This window comes from Oncorhynchus gorbuscha, linkage group LG06 (assembly GCF_021184085.1).
Source record: "Oncorhynchus gorbuscha isolate QuinsamMale2020 ecotype Even-year linkage group LG06, OgorEven_v1.0, whole genome shotgun sequence".
NCBI lineage: Eukaryota > Metazoa > Chordata > Actinopteri > Salmoniformes > Salmonidae > Oncorhynchus > Oncorhynchus gorbuscha.
In genome coordinates this window covers 78,019,262-78,045,828 of record NC_060178.1, presented here as the reverse complement: position 1 = coordinate 78,045,828, position 26,567 = coordinate 78,019,262, and the positions used below count along the sequence as shown (strand labels likewise).

At 43.3% G+C, this 26,567-nt stretch overlaps 1 protein-coding gene across 14 annotated transcripts in view; it reads left to right on the top strand.

The window, feature by feature from the left end:
- The first annotated feature begins 14,300 nt into the window (after positions 1-14,300).
- The window catches only part of LOC124038361 (calcium-activated potassium channel subunit alpha-1), a 201,661-nt gene continuing 189,394 nt past the window's right edge, over positions 14,301-26,567 (top strand). For all 14 annotated transcript variants that reach the window (XM_046354162.1, XM_046354157.1, XM_046354151.1 and 11 more), the window contains exon 1: positions 14,301-14,467. In XM_046354162.1, the coding sequence (XP_046210118.1) occupies positions 14,402-14,467 (66 nt within the window). In that variant the 5' untranslated portion in view covers positions 14,301-14,401. The remainder of the gene's footprint in view (positions 14,468-26,567) is intronic.

Sequence of the window (26,567 nt, the reverse complement as noted above, 5' to 3'; positions counted from 1 at the left end):
TTTGTAGCGCCACCTTTTGCTGCAATTACAGCTGTAAGTCGCTTGGGGTATGTCTCTATCAGTTTTGCACATCGAGAGACTGACATTTTTTCCCATTCCACCTTGCAAAACAGCTCGAGCTCAGTGAGGTTGGATGGAGAGCATTTGTGAACAGCAGTTTTCAGTTCTTTCCACAGATTCTCGATTGGTTTCAGGTTTGGACTTTGACTTGGCCATTCTAACACCTGGATATGTTTATTTTTGAACCATTCCGTTTTTGCTTTATGTTTTGGATCATTGTCTTGTTGGAAGACAAATCTCCGTCCCAGTCTTAAGTCTTTTGCAGACTCCATCAGGTTTTCTTCCAGACCTCTGAGACTATCACAGTGCAGGTGCATTTATACGGAGACTTGATTACACACAGGTGGATTGTATTTATCATCATTAGTCATTTAGGTCAACATTGGATCATTCAGAGATCCTCACTGAACTTCTGGAGAGAGTTTGCTGCACTGAAAGTAAAGGGGCTGAATAATTTTGCACGCCCAATTTTTCAGTTTTTGTTTTGTTAAAAAAGTTTGAAATATCCAATAAATGCCGTTCCACTTCATGATTGTGTCCCACTTCTTGTTGATTCTTCAAAAAAAAATACATTTTTATATCTTTATGTTTGAAGCCTGAAATGTGGTAAAAGGTCACACAGTTCAAGGGGGCGAATACTTTCGCAAGGCACTGTATCAGCATTGGCCTTCAGGTCCTTGATCTGAACAGGTCAGAGCATGCAGCCAATTAGGTGTCTTCTTCGTTCATTTTCCCCCTCCCTCTGTGGTGTTTACATTTAGTGGCCAGGTCTGGTCTTCTGAAGATGGTAATAGGGCCTGTTTTCACCTGTCTAAGTCTGGTCAGACTCCTAAAGGACTCACAGAGACAGAGATGGAGGGAGAGTGAAAGCGAGAGAAAGAAAAAGCGATGTCGGGAAAGAGATGGAGTGAGAAAGAGAGCGAGATGTAAGCTAGATGTCTGTCATTATGAGAAAAACTCATTAAGGGCAGCTGAGGCTGATATGGGCCTTAGGCCAAGCTCTCTGACTGGTTGTAAGATGAGGCTGTTGTTGTTGGTTAGTGAGGCGATCAGAAGATCAGACTGGGTCATTCACAGAAGAACTGATATACCTCCAATGTGTTTAGTTAATATAGGAAGTCTTGTTCAGTCAAAGAGGAGGTCATGACCTAGAGAAGTCATGTTTGTGGTAATAAGTCACTTTTTATTTTGGTCCCCAAAGAAGTCTCTTGGCTTTTGTTGGTCTATGGCTTTGTGCTGATCTGAATAGCCATTCTTTCTCATAATTTAAGCCGAATGGACTTCCAGTTAGGGTTGGGTGGTACCCAGATTTCCATACCTTCATACCGTGCCAGTGCCATCCCGGGATACAAAGTATTACCGTCAGTGCACACAAGGAGCGCACACCATTTTTTTCCAACGTAAAAAATGACCCAAAAACGTTGTAATAACATGCTAACTAGTATGACTAGCTAATGAGCGCATGCAAACATTTACTTCCAAGACAGACAACCCAGCTAATAAATGCCTGCAAATATCTCAAAACGCAGTTCGCAGCACGCACAAAACAAATGTTAGACAGCAGGGATCGTTACGTAGGAAGAGATTGTCTCTTCAGCTGTTACCAAGAAACTTGATCTTGCAAGATAACGTTAGCCACTTAGCTAACATTAGCAAGTTATCAAAACACAGCTGGAGATAATTTATTTGGCACAGTTAGATAACTTAATTGTTCTAGGATATATAGCTGGCAAAAATTATTAGGGAATTTTAAGTGTAACTTGATTACCTCAGTCACTTAAGTTGTGCTGCAGGAGTGACTGATCTCACGAAGCTCCCGTTTTGCTCATTTTGCTTCTTTGTAAACAAACTCAAGCGTGTGGCTCAAACAGCTGTTTTAGGAAACTAGCACTGGTAAACTTCATAATGAGAAATTATGAAAGCGATCTGCTTTATCTATTACCTAGTGCACAAGTTGACTGCAGATATTTATTTCAAAAGTACAAATATTAAAATGTATTAAAGTTTTTGTTTCTTTTCACGGTCAGCTATAGTTTAGGCTAACTGAAGTCTGTAAATCATGGGATGTTAGCATTCTAGCTAGTTATCAAATGGCTGCCATTAGCTTGCGCTACTGAGCTAATGAGTGTAAATCTGTGGGTTGTCCCATAGACAGGCTGCTCACCGACTAATGCTAAGAGTTTTTGGCTAGCTCTCCAAAAGCCTGTTCCCTACAATCTGCTCCATAGCTGGCTCTCATACTGGGACAGCGGTCTGCATCTAGGTCGCAATATCTAATTTGTCATTCATGCAGTTGTAAAGTGTGTGTGTGTGTGGGGAAGCGGGCACCAAGCTTATCTCTTACAGCTTCACACACTCTTTGCCCAGGGTATGTGAGGAAGTGCCCCATCATGAAAAACAGAGAAGATGGATATTTTTCTCTCTTTCAAGGCTTTCCATCTGCATCAAAGGCACTGCTAGGCTGGGCTGCAGGCTCTGACGTTAATCACAGATACTGTAATACTCCTTAATCACAGATTATTTTAAAGTGTGGCCACTGGCCACTGTCCTTAGTGGACCCAAACACTACTAGTAGTTGTAGTAGTATTATTATGATTTGTATATTGGTAGTGATATTAACACTTATAGTACCACCCATTATGGTAGTTGTTGTATATATATTTTGTAACGTGTTTAAAGATGTGACACTGTAGTTCACCACTAGAATATAAGCATACAGCACTTCAATTTCATAGTGGCATCGTTGGCTACAGGTTTTCTGTATAAATGCAATGTTAAATCCTCACACTGCACTGATGTACTGCTGTGCGGTAGGGTGTGCAGGCTATATCTATAATGGTAAGATCATGTTAAGCCGTGCACGTTAATGTGCTTAAAGGTTTTTGAGACGGCGAGACCGAGAGAGAAGTTGTGTGTGTGTGCATGCTGCTATGGGAGATATGAGTGGAGCTGGAGGCTCAGTGGTTAGCACATCTAGACAGCCTGTATGCTAAGAGACATACTATTACCTTCTGATTCATCGGTGAAGTAACCAGTGCCGACACAAACCTACCCTCAGATGAAATGGGAATCAATCCTCGTTCTAACACCCACATACAAACACACACACGCACACACACAAAGGCATGTACACACAAACAGGCACGCACTCACACACACCCTGTGTGTTATAGCAATAAGAGATGATTAAGCCTTCAAGGTGACTCAATGCATATACAGTAGGCTCTGAAGCTAAACCAGCCAGAGCACACAATGACAAGAACATGTTGTTGTAAGGAACAGTGGAGACAAAGGGAGGACAGTGTTATTCCAAAAAACATTGTAGAAAAGGGAAAGAAAGTGTTATTCCAAAGAATATTGGAACTATGGTGTTTGCATGAGCATTATTCCAAAGAATGTTGAGGATACTGTTTTTTGAAGATGAGAATATTTTTCTATAAGGAGACCATTGCGGTGTCATTTTCAAAGCAATATGATAGTTCCTGCTTTTATAATTTCAAGGGTACAACAGTTTCATATGTTCTTCAATTACAATGAACAATTCATAATGTCAGCCATGTAGGCTACATACAAAATGGTGGAAGTAAAGAGCCTCGGGTAATTGTGTCACTGATGGCTGGGGCAGAGTGAAGGCTGTCACTCAAGCATGCTCTTTTCTTCTCATTCCACCTACTTTCTGATTGGTTAAGACGAAGCTCCCTCTGGCTATGACTCTTACTGGAGCTGCTCTCCATAAGAGAATACTGTACACATTTGACACAAGGAATATGAAATAGGCAAATAAATGTATATGTGTATATATTTTTCAAACAAGTTGTACTATATGCCCCCTGCCTATAAAAAAATGAAAAAACACCCCCAAAAATACATTTAGTTATTTCAGTCTAGAATCTAGATTGTTGTTTAAATGTGTCATTTGAAATGATGCATATCACACCAGCAGCATTAGGTTTGAGAACCTGGTAGAGTTTTTATAATAAATGGCCATTTGCAAGTGGCCCTTTTCAAGCTTGACTTCATTTGCATAGATGAAACACAGGGGAGCCAATGATTCCCCTGGAAAGTTAGTCCTCGTGTATCACCATAGAAACAAGCCGTGTTCAGAGTCAGGAAATAGATTCAACACGCGTCAAGTTGAAAATGTAATGGCCTGGGTCTAATGACTTTGAAACATCCTTACTTACTTTTTAAGTGGGAGAGTTATTCCTTGAACATTCCAGGTTCTCATCGATAGCCCAGTAATGAGGATTTGGTGTTTTAGCTGGCCCCGTGGTTTGTGTTTTCTAACGATCTCCCTTGTGTCCTGTTGCCAAGATGATTAAGGGGGCCAATTGGCACAGCTTGATGCTGAAATAAGAAGTGGCTGGAAGCGGCTCAGGAGAGGTTCCGACGGATGCAGAGTGATTGACAACCGAGTGACTTCACCTTGTCGTTTGTGTGTGTGTGTGTGTGTGTGTGTGTGTGTGTGTGTGTGTGTGTGTGTGTGTGTGTGTGTGTGTGTGTGTGTGTGTGTGTGTGTGTGTGTGTGTGTGTGTGTGTGTGTGTGTGTGTGTGTCAGGGCTGCGGGGGTGTAAGGGTGATATTCCTGGCATCCTCTAATGTCACAGAGACACAGGGGGTTGCTAGGTTAGTTGTCCCTAGATGGCCTGGATTGTGTTCAGTAGGCACCAAACTGGAGACAACATTTTCAAATAGAGTAAAACATGAGGTATTACCTTTAGTTTTCTGTTGCAAAATGTTTTGCTACATTGTGCCCTACCTATCATGACCCTGATCTACCTTCTATGGTTCCTCCACCACAGGGCTAGTGGGTGTGTTCAGCAACAGATACAGCAGCAAATGTCAGCTTGTCTAATTCCCGTGCTATAGTAACCCCTTGGGCTTTGGATATGAACATACTTATTCAGAAATGCTCAGAGAAAAATGAGCAGCTCTGGGATAGAGTACCTCTCAACAGTAACAATATCCTATACGTGTCTCTTCTTGGCATTTGTTCTAAGACGTTGGCATGTCTATCAGCTCGTCCTGCTGTCTGACGTTGGGAATGGATGTCACCTATTTAGTTTGGTGTGCTCAAATCTAAGAGTAATCCTCTTTAGACCGGAGGCCCTCAAAATAGGCCTGTGTTATAAGGGGAGAGTTAATGTGGTGCTGAACAAACTCTGTGTGCCGTTGATAGCTTTGTCACACCTTGATGAGAACATTTAATGACCAAGAGTAACCCTATGATGTAACACTGGTGGCAAGAGGTGGAGTCCGTCCCTCCTTGCCTGCCTTCCTTCCTCCCTCCCTCTGTCTGTCTTTCCTTCTGGTTCTCGTTACCTTTTTTTTCTTATTTTACCAGGTAAATAGACTAAACACATTCTCCTTTACAGCAACCGGGGAATAGTTAGATGTGAGTGTACATGTGCACATATGCGTTCATGCATACATGTTTGTTTGTGCATGTATTTGTCACAGAATTCTAATATAAATATTCCAATGTCCCAGATGTTTGTGTCAGACAACAAGGCTAGATTAGGATCCATACCGACAGTACTGTACCTGTGTAATCCCTAAATCAAACACATGGCATAATGGCACACATCCTAATCCCTTCAATCGTTATCCTCCAACGTGCTCTGGGCCTATATAACTGTCGAAGTTATTCATTGAAAAATTGATAACCATAATGTAACATCATACAATAACATAGCTAGGTATAGTAGGGAGGGTCATTTAAAGTGAGAACCTTAGAACCAAACCAATTCACAATGCCATATCGTAACTAGCTACAGGGTTCCCAATAAATTCTAGTACTGGATAGTTAGTCCTGCAGTTGCAATACTTCATAATAGGATGGCCCTGTATGTAGCTATAAATCAAGCATTTCATTGTAGATGCTAGACATGCAGTTAATAGCAACCTATTTATATTTAGATAAGGAATGACACCCACTTCAGCAACGTTTGGCTCCAAGGCCTTTTAAGTTAATATGTAGAGTTTATTAACCCCCTAGTGTTGTCATGGTACCACAGGCCTGACCTAGAGACAGGAATAACTGCTGTTCTGAGACACATGGCAATCTGGGAATTAGCTAGTGTCCCCGCTGTGTGTGGGGGTGCGTGTGTGCGTGCACACGGGTCTGTGTGCGCAGACTGAGTGTGTGTGTCTGTGCGTGCTCACTCTAAATTCCTGTGTTTTAACTAGTCTCTGAAGAGAGAAGGTCTGACCATCCTGACCTAGTGTAGGCCATGTAACCCAGGGACATTAGGTAACAGTACCGGCTTTAAAATAGCAAACGGGGGAACAGAGTGTGTTATGAGATTCACTCGTTTTTCGCCTTGTCCCTCCCTGGGTGAGGCTATATATAGCACCTCACACTGGAATAGAGTTTTCCCCAGCGATGTGGACCAAAGCCACAAGAACAGCTGCGCTAAAGCCAAGTCCCTAGATCAGCTCAGTCTCTTTCTACCTCACTCTGCCGGTGTCTTTTACGGTGTCTCTCTCTCTGTCTTCTCTCTTAAAAAAAAATGTTTGTGTTTTACCCCCTTTTTCGACCCCATTTCGTGAAATCCATTTACGATCTTGTCTCATCGCTGCAACTCCCCAACGCACTCGGGAGAGACAAAGGTCGAGTCATGCGTCCTCCGAAACATGACCCGCCAATCTGTGCTTCTTAACACCCACCCGCTTAACCCGGAAGCCAGCTGCACCAATGTGTCAGAGGAAACACCGTTCAACTGGCGCTGGCCCGCCACAAGGAGTCACGAGAGTGAGATGAGTCAAGTAAAGCCCCCCCGAGCCAAACCTTCCCCTAACCCAGACGACGCTGGGCCAATTGTGTGCTACCCTTAGGGACTCCCGGTCACGGCCGGTTGTGACACAGCCTGGGATCGAAACCGGGGTCTGTAGTTAATGTTTTTTATAGTTAGTGTATATTCAGTTATGAATCTATATGTTTGGATGTGTGGCAGGAGGGTTGAGGACAGTCTATATAGGGCCTTATTGCTTACATAGATAAACTGTGTCAACTACAGAGGCCAACCTCTTGGCCTGTGAAAAGGAACATATTTGCACTCCTGCTGTTCTCTGATTCGTTCTCGCCCTTGCTCTCTCATTCTCTCTCTCCTTCCTCAGTTTTCTCATTCGCTCACTCTCCTCTATTACCATCAAACACTTTCTCTCTCTCTTTTTCCCTACCTTTCTCCATCTCTCTCCCTTTCTCTCTCAATCTTCCCCCTCTCTCCATCTCTCTCTCTTTCATTTTGACATCACAGGTGTGTGTATATATAGCAGATGGATTCTCTCTTGGCAGGAGTCTTTCTCTGTCCCTGTAGTGAGCTAGGCCCAGCGCCGTCCAGCCGCTCAAATGAAGTAGAAACACTTTGTTGCTTACATTGTCCTCTCCGATCTGTCTAGACATCAGTTTAGACTTATATCCATTATTCATGGTTTCTCCACTAGCGCACACACACACACACACACACGTACGTATACTGTGTGTGAGTGGTTATTAGTGTGCCTGTCCTCCTCCAGTCATCTCAGTTAGATTTATTCCTCAGCCCCTGCCAAGCACATGTTACCACGGCTACATGCCTGGAGAGCTTTGAAGCAGGTGGCCGTCCAACCAGAGCGAAACATTAGCCGTGCCCGCGAGTAGTGAACACACATACAGATATAGTGAGCGCCACAAATGCATACTCCTCCGTATTTGCACCATGTGAAAGGGATGAAGCATTCTGGGTATTTGGCAAGGGAGGACTGAAGGGGGCAGGAGAGGGGTGAGGTTACAGCTCTGGTAAGATGTGAAGCCGTTACAAAGATCTTATATTGCCTTCTAGCACCCAATAGTGCTTTTTAACACTTGATATTGGCGCTCTTGACAAACCATGGTTCCTTATAAGAGTGGTTGTATAAATATGAGGTATTAATTCATTTAAAGTGCATTACACACCATCCATACATTATTATCCAGCTAAGCATTCATAACAGCACATGACTCCTGTATGGAAGTATGGATGTTTGTCTACGAAGCAGTCCTGAACCCATTTTCCACTGCATTCCTGGGCTGCATCCCAAACGGGACCCTAAAAGAAGTGCACTTCTTTTGACAAGAGCCCATAGGTAACTGGTTACCATTTGTGGCACTCCTGTTATGTGGGGTCTATAGTCAGCAGCAGCAGCAGATAGCCATTAGAACTGCATCTAAGGCAGACTTTTAAAAGGAGGTTATTGCCATTTGTTATGGCAGAAAATGTAATTAGGAAAATGGCAGCTGTGGCCATGTTGGATAATTTAAGGAATATAATCCAATTTGAACTGGACAATCCTCTCCAAACAGACTGTAATGGGAAAAACCATGTGTGTGCCAGCCAGCTAGCCGACCAGAATGGAATACTACTGTCACTTTGTCCCTGATAGCCTAGGAACTATATCGGGGACTCTAGTGGCTGGGTTGGTCTGCTGGATTACACTACATGACCAAAAGTATGTGGACACCTGCTCGTCGAACATCTCATTCCAAAATCATGGGCAAGAATATTGAGTTGGTCCCCCGTTTGCAGCTATAACAGCCTCCACTCCTTCATGGAAGGCTTTCCACTAGATGTTAGAATATTGTTGTGCGGACTTGCTTCCGATCAGCCATGAGCATTAGTGAGGTCGGGCACTGATGATGTGCGATTAGGCCTGGCTCGCAGTTGGCCTTCCAATTCATCCCAAAGGTGTTCGATGGGGTTGTGTTCAGGGTTCTGTGTAGGCCAGTCCAGTTCTTCCACACCAATCTCGACAAAACATTTCTAAATGGACCTCACTTTGTGCACGAGGGCATTGTCATGAAACAGGAAAGGGCTTTCCCCAAACTGTTGCCACAAAGTTGGAAGCACAGAATCGTCTCAAATATCGTGTGCTGTAGCATAAAATATTTCCCTTCACTAGAACTAAGATGCCAAGCCCGAACCATGAAAAACAGCCCCAGACCATTCCTCCTCCACTAAACTTCACAGTTGGCACTACGCATTCGGGTAAGTAGAGTTCCTGTAGGTATCTGCCAAACCCAGATTCATCTGTTGGACTGCCAGATTGTGAAGCGTGATTCATCACTCCAGACAATGTGTTTCCAAAGCTCCAGAGTCCAATGGTGGCAAGCTTTACACCACTCCAGCTGACGCTTGGAATTGTGCATGGTGATCTTAGGCTTGTGTGCGGCTGCTCTGCCATGGAAACCCATTTCATAAAGCTCACGACGAACTGTTATTGTGCTAACGTTGCTTCCAGAGGCCGTTTGGAACTCAGTAGTGAGTGTTGCAACCGAGAACAGACAATTTGTATGCGCTACGTGCTTCAGCACTCTGTGGTCCTGTTCTGTGAGCTTGTGTGGCCTACAGTTGACCAGGACAGCTCTAGCAGGGCAGAAATTTGATGAACAGACTTGTTGGAAAGGTGGCATCCTATGACGGTGCCACGTTGAAAGTCACTGAGCTCTTTAGGATGGCCATTCTACTGCGAATGTTTTGTCTAATGATTGCATGTCTTGGTGCTTGATTTTATACACCTGTCAGCATCAGGTGTGGCTGAAATAGCCAAATCCATCAATTTGAAGGGGTGTCCACATACAGAACCAGTCAAAAGTTTGGACACAACTACCGTTCAAAGGTTTTTCTTAATTTGTACTATTTTCTACTGTGTAGAATACTAGTGAAGACACAAACTATGAAATAACACATATGGAATCATGTAATAGCCAAAAAAGTTTTAAACAAATAAAAATATATTCTATAATTTAGATTATTTTAAGTAGACACCCTTTGCCTTGGTGACAGCTTTGCACACTCTTGGCATTCGCTCAACCAGCTTAATGAGGAATGCTTTTCCAACAGTCTTGAAGGAGTTCCCACAGATGCTGAGCACTTGTTGGCTGCTTTTCCTTCACTCTGCGGTCCAACTCATCCCAAACCACCTCAGTTGGTTTGAGGTCGGGTTATTGTGGAGGCCAGGTCATCTGATGCAGCACTCCAACACTCTCCTTCTAGGTCAAATAGCCCTTTACACAGCCTGGAGGTGTGTTGAGTCTTTGTCCTATTGAAAAAGAAATGATAGTCCCACTAAGTGCAAACCAGAAGGGATGGCGTATCGCTGCAGAATCCTGTGGTAGCCATGTTGGTTAAGTGTGCCTTGAATTTTAAATAAATCACTGACAGTGTCACCGCCAAGCACCCCCACACCATAACACCACCTCCTCCATGCTTCATGGTGGGAACCACATATGCGGAGATCATCCGTTCACCTACTCTGCGTCTCACAAAGACACACTGGTTGGAACCGATAATCTCAAATTTGGCCCATCAGACCAAAGGACAGATTTCCACCAGTCTAATGCAGTCCATTGCTCATGTTTCTTGGCCCAAGCAAGTCTCTTCTTATTGGTGTCCTTTAGTAGTGGTTTCTTTGCAGCAATTTCACCATAAAGGTCTGATTCACTCAGTTGATGTTGAGATGTGTCTTTTACTTATTTGGGCTACAATCTGAGGTGCAGTTGACTCTAATGAACTTATCCTCTGCAGCAGAGGTAACCCTGGGTCTTCCTTTCCTGTGCCGGTCCTCATGAGATCAAGTTTCATTATAGCACATTATAGCACTGTTCAGGATTGACTGACCTTCATGTCTTAAAGTAATGATGGACTGTAATTTCTCTTTGCTTATTTGAGCTATTCTTGCCGTAATATGGACTTGGTATTTTACCAAATAGGGCTATCTTCTGTATACCCCCCTACCTTGCCACAACACAACTGATTGGCTGAAATGCATTAAGAAGGAAAGAAATTCCACAAATTAACTTTTAACAAGGCATATCTGTTAGTTGAAATGCATTCCAGGTGACTATCTCATGAAGCTGGTTGAGAGAATGCCAAGAGTGTGCAAAGCTGTCATCAAGGCAAAGGGTGACTACTTTGATGAATCTCAAATATAAAATATATTTTGATTTGTTTAACACTTTTTTTTGTAACCACATGATTATTTCATAGTTTTGATGTCTTCACTATTATTCTACAATGTAGAAAATAGTTTTAAAAAACTGGAATGAGTAGGTGTGTATCCTTTTTTATGCGTACTGTCCATTTGTGTATATATAGTGTTTCTTCTCTTGCTTCAAAGTTCTTGGAATGAGATGGATTAGTATGTCTAGGGCACTGAGTTTTCCATGATCATGACCTGGCAAGGAAAAACTCAGGGCTGTGACTCTGTGGCGTCATACACAAACAAACCAAGGGGAAAAAAACAATACATATAGGTCAGTTGTATTCTGGGTATTTTCCACCTGTTCAGTATTCAGACTGTCGGAATACCTTAGGATGTCAGACACAGTATCATGTCACCCAAACACACACTACTGTCCCAGTCTGCTGACGTCACATAGTCCATTAACCAGAGACTCTGTTGGTTCTGACTCGTCTGTCGGCCGGTCCAGAGCATACACGGGTGCAAACACTATTTTAAATCATTCCAAATAGTTTATATGGACTTGATTGAGTTTGCCTGACTTAATGAACCAATGGAAAGGTCCCAAAACGTTAAACGCCAACCATTTGACACTCGATGCAGACTTACTCAAATGCTCAAAGTATATGAAAGATTTCACATAGTGTTTGAACACAGGTCTGGTCCAGAGTGGACGAGCAGTGTCAGTGGGTTGTAATAAAAGATGAACCACTGCCGTTAATACAACCCAGCTTCCTTGGAAGGAGAGTGGGCCCTGGCCGAGAGCTCTGAAAGTTACTGGAGTGCCAGGGATTCTCTGTGACGCCATTCGCTGCGCTACACCCTATGGTTTAAGGGCCTAGCGGTGACACGCTGACCTTTACTCTACCTCGCCAGGCGTTATGCACTGTGTGTTTGCTTGCAATCAAACCATGCAACTTAATGACTGAAGGGGACACATGTCAAAGGAAGTATTATTAGAGTGAGTGGATGTCTAAGCAGCTGCGTACGTAAGTAGCACTGCAGAGTATGGCGAGTCAATGCATTACAATGCAACTGTGCTCTGCTCATTCATTCAGTCACAAGATGAAGGGTTGAGGGGCCTGCATGACAACATTAGTCGTATGCCACTATACACCCCTAGGATGAATGAACTTACAGGCCCATGTGGGCAAAAGCAACAACGACTACACACACTCACAAACACACATTCAACATATGGCAGAGGTGTGTTTGACAACCCTGACAGTGTGCGATATGAAGTGTGTGTCTTTACCTCCACTCTTATGCATCAGCAAGCCAGAGCCTCACATTGACATGCTAGAGCTCTTTCTCTCCATTACACTGTCTATAGAGACTCAAGTGATTGCTACCTTGAACCTCTTACTATAATGCAGATCTTGTGTCGGTTCATATGGTCATGTATTAATTAGGTAGATTCTATGAATACTTTAGATGGCACCTTGTGGAGCTATGCAGTACATGTACCCTCCAAGCCCACTCTCCTTTCAGGCACATGGTGCTAGATACTCTTGTAGAACATTGCAGATAGAAATATAACCTTTGGAGCAGCTGTCATGATTCCCTATTTCTATATGAAATAATAAACTCAGCAAAAAAAGAAATGTCCCTTTTTCAGGACCCTGTCTTTCAAAGATAATTCGTCAAAACTAACAACTTCACAGCTCTTCATTATAAAGGGTTTAACACTGTTTCCCATGCTTGTTCAATGAACCATAAACAATTAATGAACATGCACCTGTGGAACGGTCATTAAGACACTAACAGCTTACAGACGGTAGGCAATTAAGGTCACAGTTATGAAAACTTAGGACACTAAAGAGGCCTTTCTACTGACTCTGAAAAACACCAAAAGAAAGATGCCCAGGGTCCCTGCTCATCTGCGTGAATGTGCCTTAGGCATGCTGCAAGGAGGCATGAGGACTGCAGATGTGGCCAGGGAAATAAATTGCAATGTCCGTACTGTGAGACGCCAAAGACAGCGCTACAGGGAGACAGGACAGACAGCTGATCGTCCTCGCAGTGGCAGACCACATGTAACAACACCTGTGGGACAGGTACAGGATGGCAGCAACAACTGCCTGAGTTACACCAGGAACGCACAATCCCTCCATCCGTGCTTAGACTGTCCGCAATAGGCTGAGAGGCTGGACTGAGGGCTTGTAGGCCTGTTGTAAGGCAGGTCCTCACCATACATCACTGGCAACAATGTCGCCTATGGGCACAAGCCCACCGTTGATGGACCAGACAGGACTGGCAAAAAGTGCTCTTCACTGACGAGTCGCAGTTTTGTCTCACCAGGGGTGATGGTCGGATTTGCGTTTATCGTTTAAGGAATGAGCGTTACACCGAGGCCTGTACTCTGGAGCGGGATCGATTTGGAGGTGGAGGATCCGTCATGGTCTGGGGCGGTTTGTCACAGCATCATCGGACTGAGTTTGTTGTCATTGCAGGCAATCTCAATGTTGTACTTTACAAGGAAGATATCCTCCTCCCTCATGTGGTACCCTTCCTGCAGGCTCATCCTGACATGACCCTCCAGCATGACAAAGTCTCCAGCCATACTGCTCGTTCTGTGCGTGATTTCCTGCAAGACAGGAATGTCAGTGTACTGCCATGGCCAGCGAAGAGCCCGGATCTCAATCCCATAGAGCACGTCTGGGACCTGTTGGATCTGAGGGTGAGGGCTAGGGCCATTCCCCGCCGAGATGTCCGGGGACTTGTAGGTGCCTTGGTGGAGGAGTGAGGTAACATCTCACAGCAAGAACTGGCAAATCTGGTACAGTCCATGAGGAGGAGATGCACTGCAGTACTTAATGCAGTTGGTGGCCACACCAGATACAGACTGTTACTTTTGATTTTGACCCTCCCCCCTTTGTTCAGGGAAACATTACATTTATGTTTGTCACATGTCTGTGGAACTTGTTCAGTTTATGTCTCAGTTGTTGAATATTGTTATGTTCATACAAATATTTACACATGTTAAGTTTGCTGAAAATAAATGCAGTTGACAGTTTGAGTTTATTTGATCTTTACAGGGACAGTGCACATTAATCAACGTGATTAATTTTTTTGCTGAGTTTAGGTGTCTGATCAACAAAATGTTAACGCAATCTTTCTCTCTCTGTCTGTCTCTCTTTCTCCATCTCTCACTCCCCAATCTCTTGCTTCTCCATCTCTCTCTCGTTTTCTCCTCCATCTCTCTCTCCTCCATCTCTTTCTTTTTCCTCCACCTCTCTCTCCCCCTTTCTTCCAGGAGGCCCAGAAGGTGAATAACCCTGCTAACAGTCAGGCAGCAGATGGGACACCTAAGGGTCCTGATGAGAAGGACGAAGTGGTACCTGCCAGCGAGGTTGGGTGGATGACCTCTGTGAAGGACTGGGCCGGGGTCATGATATCAGCACAGACACTCACCGGCAGAGTCCTGGTACGTGCCTGAAGCATGTTTATGTTTATGTTTGTGTGTGTGTGTGTGTGTGTGTGTGTGTGTGTGTGTGTGTGTGTGTGTGTGTGTGTGTGTGTGTGTGTGTGTGTGTGTGTGTGTGTGTGTGTGTGTGTGTGTGTGTGTGTGTGTGTGTGTGTGTGGGTGCGCGTATGTAGGGGTGTGTTGGTGCTTTTATTTTGAGCTGCTCTCAATCTCAGACCCCTGAAGATATTCTACCTGTAGTTCATATTATGTCAGAATGTGTGTGATGTCAGACGTAATAGACCTAGCAGAAGTATAACTGAGTTATTAAACTGTCATGCCACTGGGATAACATGTCAATTTACTGGGATACATTCTCAGCTACGTTACTGTTAGATTGGAGGGTGTGTAGAACATGTGGTGTGTTTTTGTGACCAAAGACTGACAGGGTACACAGGGGTTGGAGGGAGAGAGCAAAGGACCCCTTGTCTGTGTCTGCTGCAGTGTAATCAGCTGATGATAAATCTGTCTGCTGGGCACGGCTGGAATAAAGCATCTGGACTCCCAGCTGTATTTAAAACCAGACAAAGGAAACTCCTACATTTCACAAAGGGAAGAAACTCATAAATCAAATCAAAATCAAATCAAATCAAATTTTATTTGTCACATACACATGGTTAGCAGATGTTAATGCGAGTGTAGCGAAATGCTTGTGCTTCTAGTTCCGACAATGCAGTGAAAACCAACAAGTAATCTAACTAACAATTCCAAAACTACTGTCTTATACACAGTGTAAGGGGATAAAGAATATGTACATAAGGATATATGAATGAGTGATGGTACAGAGCAGCATACAGTAGATGGTATCGAGTACAGTATATACATATGAGATGAGTATGTAGACAAAGTAAACAAAGTGGCATAGTTAAAGTGGCTAGTGATACATGTATTACATAAGGATGCAGTCGATGATGTAGAGTACAGTATATACGTATGCATATGAGATGAATAATGTAGGGTAAGTAACATTATATAAGGTAGCATTGTTTAAAGTGGCTAGTGATATATTTACATCATTTCCCATCAAATCCCATTATTAAAGTGGCTGGAGTTGGGTCAGTGTCAATGACAGTGTGTTGGCAGCAGCCACTCAATGTTAGTGGTGGCTGTTTAACAGTCTGATGGTCTTGAGATAGAAGCTGTTTTTCAGTCTCTCGGTCCCAGCTTTGATGCACCTGTACTGACCTCGCCTTCTGGATGATAGCGGGGTGAACAGGCAGTGGTTCGGGTGGTTGATGTCCTTGATGATCTTTATGGCCTTCCTGTAACATCGGGTGGTGTAGGTGTCCTGGAGGGCAGGTAGTTTGCCCCTGGTGATGCGTTGTGCAGACCTCACTACCCTCTGGAGAGCCTTACGGTTGAGGGCGGAGCAGTTGCCGTACCAGGCGGTGATACAGCCCGCCAGGATGCTCTCGATTGTGCATGTGTAGAAGTTTGTGAGTGCTTTTGGTGACAAGCCAAATTTCTTCAGCCTCCTGAGGTTGAAGAGGCGCTGCTGCACCTTCTTCACGACGCTGTCAGTGTGAGTGGACCAATTCAGTTTGTGTTTGTGTATGTTTTATTTGTAAAGGTAGAACGTTTTCTTTTTTGAAATATTGATACATATAACATATGATATGCCTGATTGTAAGACATACAGGCTAATAAATGCTTATAAAAAGTACCAAAATGCTTCTAAAAAGGTAAAGTACCAAAATGTATTGATTTAGGTGTTTCGTAGATGTTTGGTGTTTTGGATAAATACGAAACTCGAAGCGTTGGCCAACACAAACACACAAAACTATAAAACCACCAACCCTAAAAGTGTAATTGTTAATATTTGGTGAGATGTGAATTCTTCAGGTCTCCTTAGAATATGTGTGGGGGTGTGTGTCCTCTCTAAAGCACCTGTCTGATATTGAGGAGAAATTAAGCAGAGGTCTGTATAGAGCAGTACTCTGCATATAAATATCTCACCTACTGTGATATTGTCTAGGTTTCTGCACCATATGCCTGCTTACTGACACTGTAATGATATGATGGGAATGCACTCTAAACAATTAAGTGTGTATGCAGGTGAATGAGTGTGCGTGTGCATGTTTCAAGTGTTTGCACACATCTTGACATGTACAGTGTGTGTGGGCGGTGTTGTGGGACTCTTGCCATCCACCAGGCCTCTTCTGCAGAACAAAGCTGCGAGGAGCGTCTGTGTTCACTGAGCCTGTTTCCATGTTACCATAGCAACTACAGTGTAGCCGTACTCAATCATCTGAACTGTGCAGGACAGGGGTAACACACACACAGGGTGGTGTGTATACCGTGTAGATTCAGTGACACAGGGAAGATAAATAAAGAAACCGATGTATGTGCTTAGAGCCCTAGGTCTATGTCCATGTGCTGGTCTTGATGACTTTGCTGCTAATAAAGATCAAGTGTGCTCTGGGGCTTAGCTAATTTCCAGAGGAATCTAAATACACCTATCACAGCTTCGCCCCAATGCCTTCTGTCGAGGGGGTACGCAGTGTATTCAGAAAGTATTCAGACCCCTTGCATTTAAAAAAAGTTGTTATGTTACAGCCTTATTCTAAAATGGATTAAATAAAATACAAATCTCAATAATCTACACACAATACCCCATAATGACAAATCTATTAAAAATATAAAACAGTTACCTTATTTACATAACTATTCAGACCCTTTGCTATGATACTCGAAATTGAGCTCAGGTGCATCCTGTTTCCATTGATCATCCTGGAGATGTTTCAACAACTTGATTGGAGTCCAGCTGCGGTAAATTCAATTGATCGGACATGATTTGGAAAGGCACACACCTGTCTATATAAGGTCCCACAGTTGACAGTCCATGTCAGAGCAAAAACCAAGCCATGGGGACAAAGGTCCATAGAGCTCAGAGACAGGATTGTGTTAAGAAACAGCACCAAACATGTTGACGGTATTGAAGGTCTCCAAGAACAGTGGCCTCCATCCTTCTTTAATGGAAGAAGTTTGGAACCACCAAGACTCATATGACATACACAATACATTTATGTTTTGTTCGATAATATGCATATTTATATCCATAAATCTTGGTTTACATTGACGCCATGTTCAGAAATGCCTCCAAAATATCCGGAGGAATTATAGAAAGCTACGCCAGATAACAGAGATACTCATCATAAACTTTGACTTAAGATACATGTTCTACATATAATTAAAGATATACTGGTTCTTAATGCAACCACTGTGTCAGATTTTTTTTTTTACGTTACGGAAAAAGCCTACCATGCAATAATCTGAGACAGCGCTCAGACGTAAAAGTATTTCTCCGCCATGTTGGAGTCAACAGAAATACGAAATTACATCATAAATATTCCCTTACCTTTGATGATCTTTCATCAGAATGCAGTGCAAGGAGTCCTAGTTCCACAATAAATTGTTGTTTTGTTCCATAATGTCCAATACTAGTGTCCAATTAGCTGCATTTGCTACCACTTTCAGCTCACGTGCCCAAAAGCTGACGCCGGTCCAGGACAACTCGCACGAAAACTTTGAAAAGATATATTCCAGGTCGAATAAACTGGTCAAACTAAGTAGATTCAATCTTCAGGATGTTATTTTCATATATATCCAATAACGTTCCAACCAGATCATACGTTTTCAGCTGCAGCCAAATGGAACGGCGGTGGCACCCACAGAGAAATGCGCCACAGGAAAATGGCATTCTGTCGGGACAGTGACTATTTCCCCTCCCATTCGGTCAAAGTTCATACCAAAAGCTCCATTCCACTTTCAACTGAATGAGGACATATAGTGGAAGGGGTAGGAAGTGCTACCAGATCCATATCTTGTTGGGAAAGGAGGGGGCGATGACGTCAAAGTTGACCCACATTCAGAATTTCACTTCTTGTTTCACTTCTTATTTGGAAGATTGCCTGCCCTATGAGTTCTGTTATACTCACAGACATAATTCAAACAGTTTTAGAACCTTCAGAGTGTTTTCTATCCAATAGCAATAATAATATGCATATATTAGCAATCTAGGATAGAGTAGGATGCAGTTCACTATGGGCACACAATTCATCCAAAGCGAAAATACTGCCCCCTATCCTCAACCAGTTTTAACAGAGCAAAGTACAGAGCGATCCGAACATCTCTGAAGAGACCTGAAAATAGCTGTGCAGCGACAATCCCCATCCAACCTGATAGAGCTTGAGAAGATCTATAAAAAAGAATGGAAGAGACTTCCCAATTACAGGTGTGCCAAGTTTGTAGAGTCTTACCCAAGAAGACGAGGTACAATACCCAAGGTACAAATCAGTCGTTTTGCCCCTGAACAAGGCAATTAACCCACCGTTCCTAGGCCGTCATTGAAAATAAGAATGCGTTCTTAACTGACTTGCCTAGTTAAATAAAGATTAAATAAAATTAAAAAATCCTAAATTACCGATTTCCAATTGTTATGAAAACTTGAAATCGGCCCTAATTAATCGGCCATTTCGATTAATCGGTCGACCTCTAATACATACATGCTCAATTGCATTCCTACTGAAACAAAAAAATATTGAAACACATAACAAAAACCTTTCAGTTATAGAACTTATGTTGTCCTGCCTTTCAAGCTTTGTAAATAAAATGCACAACCAGGAACACTTCTGTACTGAATAGTCATTCAAGTTTATCTTCATCACTACTCCAGAATAGGTCTGGTTTCTTAAATCATATAAAGTACAGTAAAATACATGCAGTTAATTATTGATCTTCTCATTTATGTCATTGAACCGACCTTCAATTTCCAGAGCCAGTATCCCTGTTCTCAACTGAGCACACGAGGATCTTTTGATTTCTTGTTAGGTGAGAGGTGACATAGGGTTCTGGATCATAGGTGATTTGATCTGGTTAGAAGTTATGAGTTTTGGTTTTAGCCATATATCAGTTGACCATTTTTCTTTGAGGGTGAACTTGTGTTGGATCATGTTGACAATGCATCGTAACGTATTTCTAAATACGTGTTGTAGATCAGCTTCCTGAAATATGTCATTGAGATCCTTTGTCCAAGGGTAATTGTGTGTTTTATCCCAGTTGAAAATATGTTTTGTTATTCTGTCCCCATGGCATATTAATAACACGGTTTCATAACCTAATAATTTCACCCCTCTGTCTTATTTTCACTAGGCTCCCATCCCATGTCTCCTTGAATAGCAAGGCTTGGAGCAAGCTAAAGTAACGTCTTCTGGCTCTGTTCTGAATAGAGTTAGCCCTGTTTTGACTTCTTTACAACCCCAGATTCCAGCAGCATAGTTCAATAGAAGTTTGTGTTTGTGTGTTGTCTTAATGGGAGCCAATACCCGGGCTGAATCACTGAAACCATTACAGCTCATCACATTGATCTCACATGGAAGCAACAGTGAGCAGGTGCAGACAAGCCTGTGTGTGTGTTTGTTGTTGTCTTAATGGGAGCCAGTACCCGGGTTGAATCAGTGAAACCCATTATAGCTCATCACATCAATCTCCCATGTAAGCAACAGTGAGCAGGTGCACACACACACACACACGTCCTCATTTTCCACCAGATTATTCTCATCTTGTGGAACATTAAGGGAATGGTAGTTACATTTATCGCTCTGTCTGTTCCTGTATGTGTTAACCTTAACCATTAGAGAGGGAAAAACTAAATTGACCCAAATGTTCTACTGACAGATATGGAGTTGGTAGAATAAGCATGTATGGTTCCAAATTCAATGTGAATTACTAGAGTACTGCAGACAGAATATTTGGAGATTATTCAAATATTAAAGAGATGGTAGGAGTGACCGCCTGCCAGCATCTCTCGCTTGCTCGTTCGCTCTGTCTGTCCGTCTGTCTGTTTGTCTGTCTGTTTACTGTGGGAGTGAGAGACGCTTTATAGCAATATGAAACGACAAAAGAAGAGTATCTGAGTGACTCAGCAGGTTGTGACACTACAGTAAATGGTTAATCCACTCACCATGTCCCTGGTCTATAGACCTCCGGGTTAACTGTAATCTCATATTGTGGAGAGGAAGGGAATGCTTCCAGTGAAGGATTATATCCTCTCTATTATTGATATAGTCCTCTATTTCTTCTCCCTGCTATTACTGGACTCTGCAGGACCAGACTGCAGACAGAAATGGGTCAGAGCAGACATCTTTCTTGCTTTATGGGATCTTGGGTGGGAACCAGTAACCATCTGCTGTCATGGCCTTTTCCCAACCCTGTGGCGGTGGCCATCTCGCTCTCTCTCTCTCTCTCTCTCTCTCTCTCTCTCTCTCTCTCTCTCTCTCTCTCTCTCTCTCTCTCTCTCTCTCTCTCTCTCTCTCTCTCTCTCTCTCTCTCTCTCTCTCTCTCTCTCTCTCTCTCTCTCTCTCTCTCTCTCTCTCTCTCTCTCTCTCTCTCTCTCTCTCTCTCTCTCTCTCTCTCTCTCTCTCTCTCTCTCTCTCACTTGATCCCTCTATCCACATCGCATGGCGCTACAGAGGGTGGTGCGGACAGCATAGTACATCACTGGAGCCAAGTTCCCTGCCATCCAGGACCTCAATATCAGGTGGTGTCAGAGGAAGGCCCGGAAAACTCCAGCCAACCTAGCCATTCTCTCTACTTCCGCACGGCAAGCTGTACCGGAGCAACAAGTCTGACAGCAACAGCCTCCTGAACAGCTTCTATCCCCATAAGACTGCTAAATAGCTAACAAAATGCCTACATGGACTATCTGAGTTGAACGTTTTTGAATATATATATATATATATATATAAAAAAATATATGCCATTTAACAGACGCTTTTATCCAAAGCGACTTACAGTCATGTGTGCATACATTCGACTTATGGGTGGTCCCGGGGATCGAACCCACTACCCTGGCGTTACAAGCGCCATGCTCTACCAACTGAGCTACAGAATGCTAAGTGTCAGGTCTGGAGGAAACCTGGCACCATCCCTAAGGTGAAGCATGGTGGTGGCAGCATCATGCTATGGGGAAGTTTTTCAGTGGTAGGGACTGGGATACCAGTCAGGATAAAGGCAAATATGAACCGAGAAAAGCTCAAGACCTCAAGACCTCAGACTGGGGGTGAAGGTTCACCTTCCAACAGGACAACGACCCTAAGCACACAGCCAAGCCAATGCAGGAGTGGCTTCGGGACAAGTCTCTGAAAGTCGTTGAGAGGCCCAGCCAGAGCCCTGACTTGAACTCGATCGAACTCTGGAGAGACCTGAAAATAGCTGTGCAGCAACGCTCCCCATCCAACCTGACAGAGCTTGTGAGGGTCTGCAGAGAGGAATGGGAGAAACTCTCCAAATACAAGTGTGACAAGCTTGTAGCGTCATACCCAAGAAGACTCAAGGCTGTAATTGCTACCACAGGTGCTTCAACAAAGTACTGAGTAAAAGGTCTGAGTACTTATGCAAATGTAATATTTCAGTTTGACATTTTTTATGAATTAGCAACATTTCTTTAAACCTATTTTTGCTCTGTCATTATTGGGTTTTGTGTGTAGATTTATGAGGGAAACATACATTTTAATACATTTTAGAATGAGGCTGTAACAAAATGTGGAAAAAGTCAAGGGGTCTGAATACTTTCCGAAGACACTGTATATCCTAATGCCTTGTCCCCTTACCCTTATACATATCTACCTACCTCTTATCCCTGCACATTGTAAATATTTTATTTTTATTTTATTTCACCTTTATTTAACCAGGTAGGCTAGTTGAGAACAAGTTCTCATTTGCAACTGTGACCTGGCCAAGATAAAGCATAGCAGTGTGAACAGACAACACAGAGTTACACATGGAATAAACAATTAACAAGTCAATAACACAGTATAAAAAAATGGGCAGTCTATATACAATGTGTGCAAAAGGCATGAGGTAGGCGAATAATACAATTTTGCAGATTAACACTGGAGTGATAAATGATCAGATGGTCATGTACAGGTAGAGATATTGGTGTGCAAAAGAGCAGAAAAATAAATAAATAAAAACAGTATAAAAACAGTATGGGAATGAGGTAGGTGAAAATGGGTGGGCTATTTTCCTATAGACTATGTACAGCTGCAGCGATCGGTTAGCTGCTCGGATAGCTGATGTTTGAAGTTGGTGAGGGAGATAAAAGTCTCCAACTTCAGCGATTTTTGCAATTCGTTCCAGTCACAGGCAGCAGAGTACTGGAACGAAAGGCGGCCAAATGATGTGTTGGCTTTAGGGATGATCAGTGAGGTACACCTGCTGGAGCGCGTGCTACGGATGGGTGTTGCCATCGTGACCAGTGAACTGAGATAAGGCGGAGCTTTACCTAGCATGGACTTGTAGATGACCTGGAGCCAGTGGGTCTGGCGACGAATATGTAGTGAGGGCCAGCCGACTAGAGCATACAAGTCGCAGTGGTGGGTGGTATAAGGTGCTTTAGTGACAAAACGGATGGCACTGTGATAGACTGCATCCAGTTTGCTGAGTAGAGTGTTGGAAGCCATTTTGTAGATGACATCGCCGAAGTCGAGGATCGGTAGGATAGTCGGTAAATATGCTATGGCACTGACACTGGAATTAACCCAGTATATAGCTTACTGATTTTGTTGTGTTCTTCTTATTTCTATTTATTATGTATTTTTGTTCTACTTTATTTTGTAGTACTGTATATTGATTTGGGAAAATAACTGGCAAGAAAGGCATTTCATTGCACTTGTGCTCATGACAATGAAACTTGAAACCACTCTCTCCTCTATCCTCTATCCCTGTTTCCACACACAGTACTGACCCCCTCTATCCTGTCTCTATCCAAGTCCTACTGGGACTTGGGGCTTGGATAACTGTGTTGTAGACAGTTTCCACTGTTGTGTAGTTAGTTTTGTAATGTGTGTAGTTAATTGTGTACTGGGCTGGTAAAGGCTAATCATCTTCTCCCATGGAGCGTGTTTGTATGTGGAGCTGATCTGCTGCTGTCATCAACACACACTAACATTGATATCTGAAACAGTGTCCACAGCCATAGAGACAGCCTGGTGTCCACAGCCATAGAGACAGCCTGGTGTCCACAGCCATAGAGACAGCCTGGTGTCCACAGCCATAGAGACAGCCTGGTGTCCACAGCCATAGAGACAGCCTGGTGTCCACAGCCATAGAGACAGCCTGGTGTCCACAGCCATAGAGACAGCCTGGTGTCCACAGCCATAGAGACAGCCTGGTGTCCACAGCCATAGAGACAGCCTGGTGTCCACAGCCATAGAGACAGCCTGGTTTAGAAGTGGATGCCACGTCCGTCCTCTCTAAATGATCTCTCAGAGAATAGCTGCCTATTCAGGAAATCCATCTCTTCCTCATCTCTTCTTCCCACATCTAGTGTAACGATGTATCGCCACGGAGAGTGTGCTCTCACATAATGCAACTCAATTGAATCTAGTTTGTTGTTTAAGAGTCTCATAGTTCCATATTCTGTCTGTCGCGTTGTCTCAGCTGGCACAGGGTTTGTGTGTGTGCGTGCATGCATTCGTGCCCGGGCCTAATCGTATGGGAGTTAGCCATACGCAGCTTATTTGTCTTTTGCCATAATTTATCAGAGGAATCGATGGCAATCCAATCCAGCATTGATTCAGTCATGCGGTCTGTTGATGGATGACTGTTTATACAGGCTGAGACCCGGGGACTGATGGACGGACTGAGTGCAGAGAGACATGGGTGTGGCTTCTGCTAGAGTCCTCTATAATTATAACACAATAAGATGGGCAAGGGGACTGACTGCAGAAAGGAGAGAGACATGGTTGTGGCTTCTTCAAGATTCAGTCCCCTACTGCAAGGGTCCTTTATAATACACTATACTTGCAGTAGCTCTGAAGGACTAACTGCAGAGAGTGACATGGGTGTGTCTTCTGCTTGCATCAGTCCTCTACAATACTGGTGGATATACAGTGCCTTGAAAAAGTATTCATCCCCCTTGGCGTTTTTCCTATTTTGTTGCATTACAACCTGTAATTTAAATAGATTTTTATTTGTATTTCATGTAATGGACACATGCAAAATAGACCAAATTGGTGAAGTGAAAAAAAAAAAAAAAGTTGTGCGTGCATATGTATTCATCCCCTTTGCTATGAAGCCCCTAAATGAGATTTGGTGATAGATTGCACACAGGTGGACTTTATTTAAGTGTCACATGATCTCAAGATATATATACCTGTTCTGAAAGGCCTCAGAGTCTGCAATACCACTAAGCAAGGGGCACCACCAAGCAAGAGGCACCATGAAGACAAAGGAGCTATCCAAACAGGTCAGGGACAAAGTTGTGGAGAAGTACAGATCAGGGTTGGGTTCTAAAAAAAAGATCAGAAACTTTGACATCCCAAGGAGCACCATTAAATCCATTATTAAAAAATGGAAAGGATATGGCACCACAACAAACCTGCCAAGAGAGGACCGCCCACCAAAACTCACGGACCAGGCAAGAGAGGGCCACCCACCAAAACTCACGGACCAGGCAAGGAGGGCATTAATCAGAGAGGCAACAAAAAGCCCAAGGATAACCCTGAAGGAGCTGCTCCACAGCGGAGATTGAAATATCTGTCCATAGGACCACTTTCAGCCGTACATTCCACAAAGCTGTGCTTTATGAGCTTTTTGGTCATCATGGAAAACAATGTGTCGGGCACAAACCCAACACCTCTCATCACCTTGAGAATACCATCCCTGTGGGGATGTTTTTCATCAGCAGGGACTGGGAAACTGGTCAGAATTGAAGAAATGATGGATGGCACTAAATACAGGGAAATCCTTGAGGGAAACTTGTTTCAGTCTTCCAGAGATTTGAGACTGGGACGGAGATTCACCTTCCAGCAGGACAATGACCCTAAGCATACTGCTAAAGCAACACTCGAGTGGTTTAAAGGGAAACATTTAAATCTCTTGGAATGGCCTAGTCAAAGCCCAGATCTCAATCCAATTGAGAATCTGTGGTATGACATAAAGATTGCTGTACACCAGCGGAACCCATCCAACTTAAAGGAACTGGAGCAGTTTTGCCTTGAAGAATGGGCAAAAATCGCAGTGGCTAGATGTGCCAAGCTTATAGAGACATACCCCAGGAGACTTTCAGCTGTAATTTCTGAGAAAGGTGGCTCTACAAAGTATTAATATTTTGGGGGTGAATAGTTATGCACGCTCAAGTTTTCTGTTTTTTAGTCTTATTTCTTGTTTGTTTCACAATAAGAAATATTGTACATCTTCTACATGATAGGCATGTTGTGTAAATGAAATGATACAAACACCCAAAAAATCCATTTTCATTCCAGGTTGTAAGGCAACAAAATAGGAAAAATGCCAAGGGGGGTGAATACTTTCGCAAGCCACTATAGACTGAGTGTACAAAACTTTAAGAACACCTTCCTAATATTGAGTTGCACGCCCCCCTTTTGCCCTAAGAACAGTCTCAATTCGTCGGGGCATGGACTTTACAAGGTGCTGAAAACGTTCCACAGGGATGCTGGCCCATGTTGACTCCAATGCTTCTCACTGTTGTGTCAAGTTGGCTGGGTGTCCATTGGGTGGTGGACCATTCTTGATACACCCGAGAAACTGTTGAGTGTGAAAAATCCAGCAGTGTTGCAGTTCTTGATGCAAACCGGTTTGCTTGGCATCTATTACCATACCCTGTTCAATGACATTTCAATATTTTGTCTTGCCCATTCACCCTCTGGATGGTACACGTACACAATCCATGTTTCAATTGTCTCCAGGCTTAAAAATGCTTCTTTAACCTGTCTCATCCCCTTCATCTACACTGATTGAAGTGGATTTAACAGGTGACATCAAAAAGGGATCATAGCTTTCACCTGGATTCACCTGGTCATGTCATGGAACGAGCAGGTGTCCTTAATGTTTTATATACTCAGTGTATAAGTTGATAGATGGATAAGGGGTCTGACTGCAGATAGAGACGTGACCAATGCAGTGCCATAGAACAAGAACCCCCTACCGAAGAGATGGACGGAAAGAAATACACATAGATAACCAGCTCATCAAAGGCATTGAGAACTCCCTCCCGGACACTGACACTAATTTAGTCTAACTGAATGGGAGAATCCCA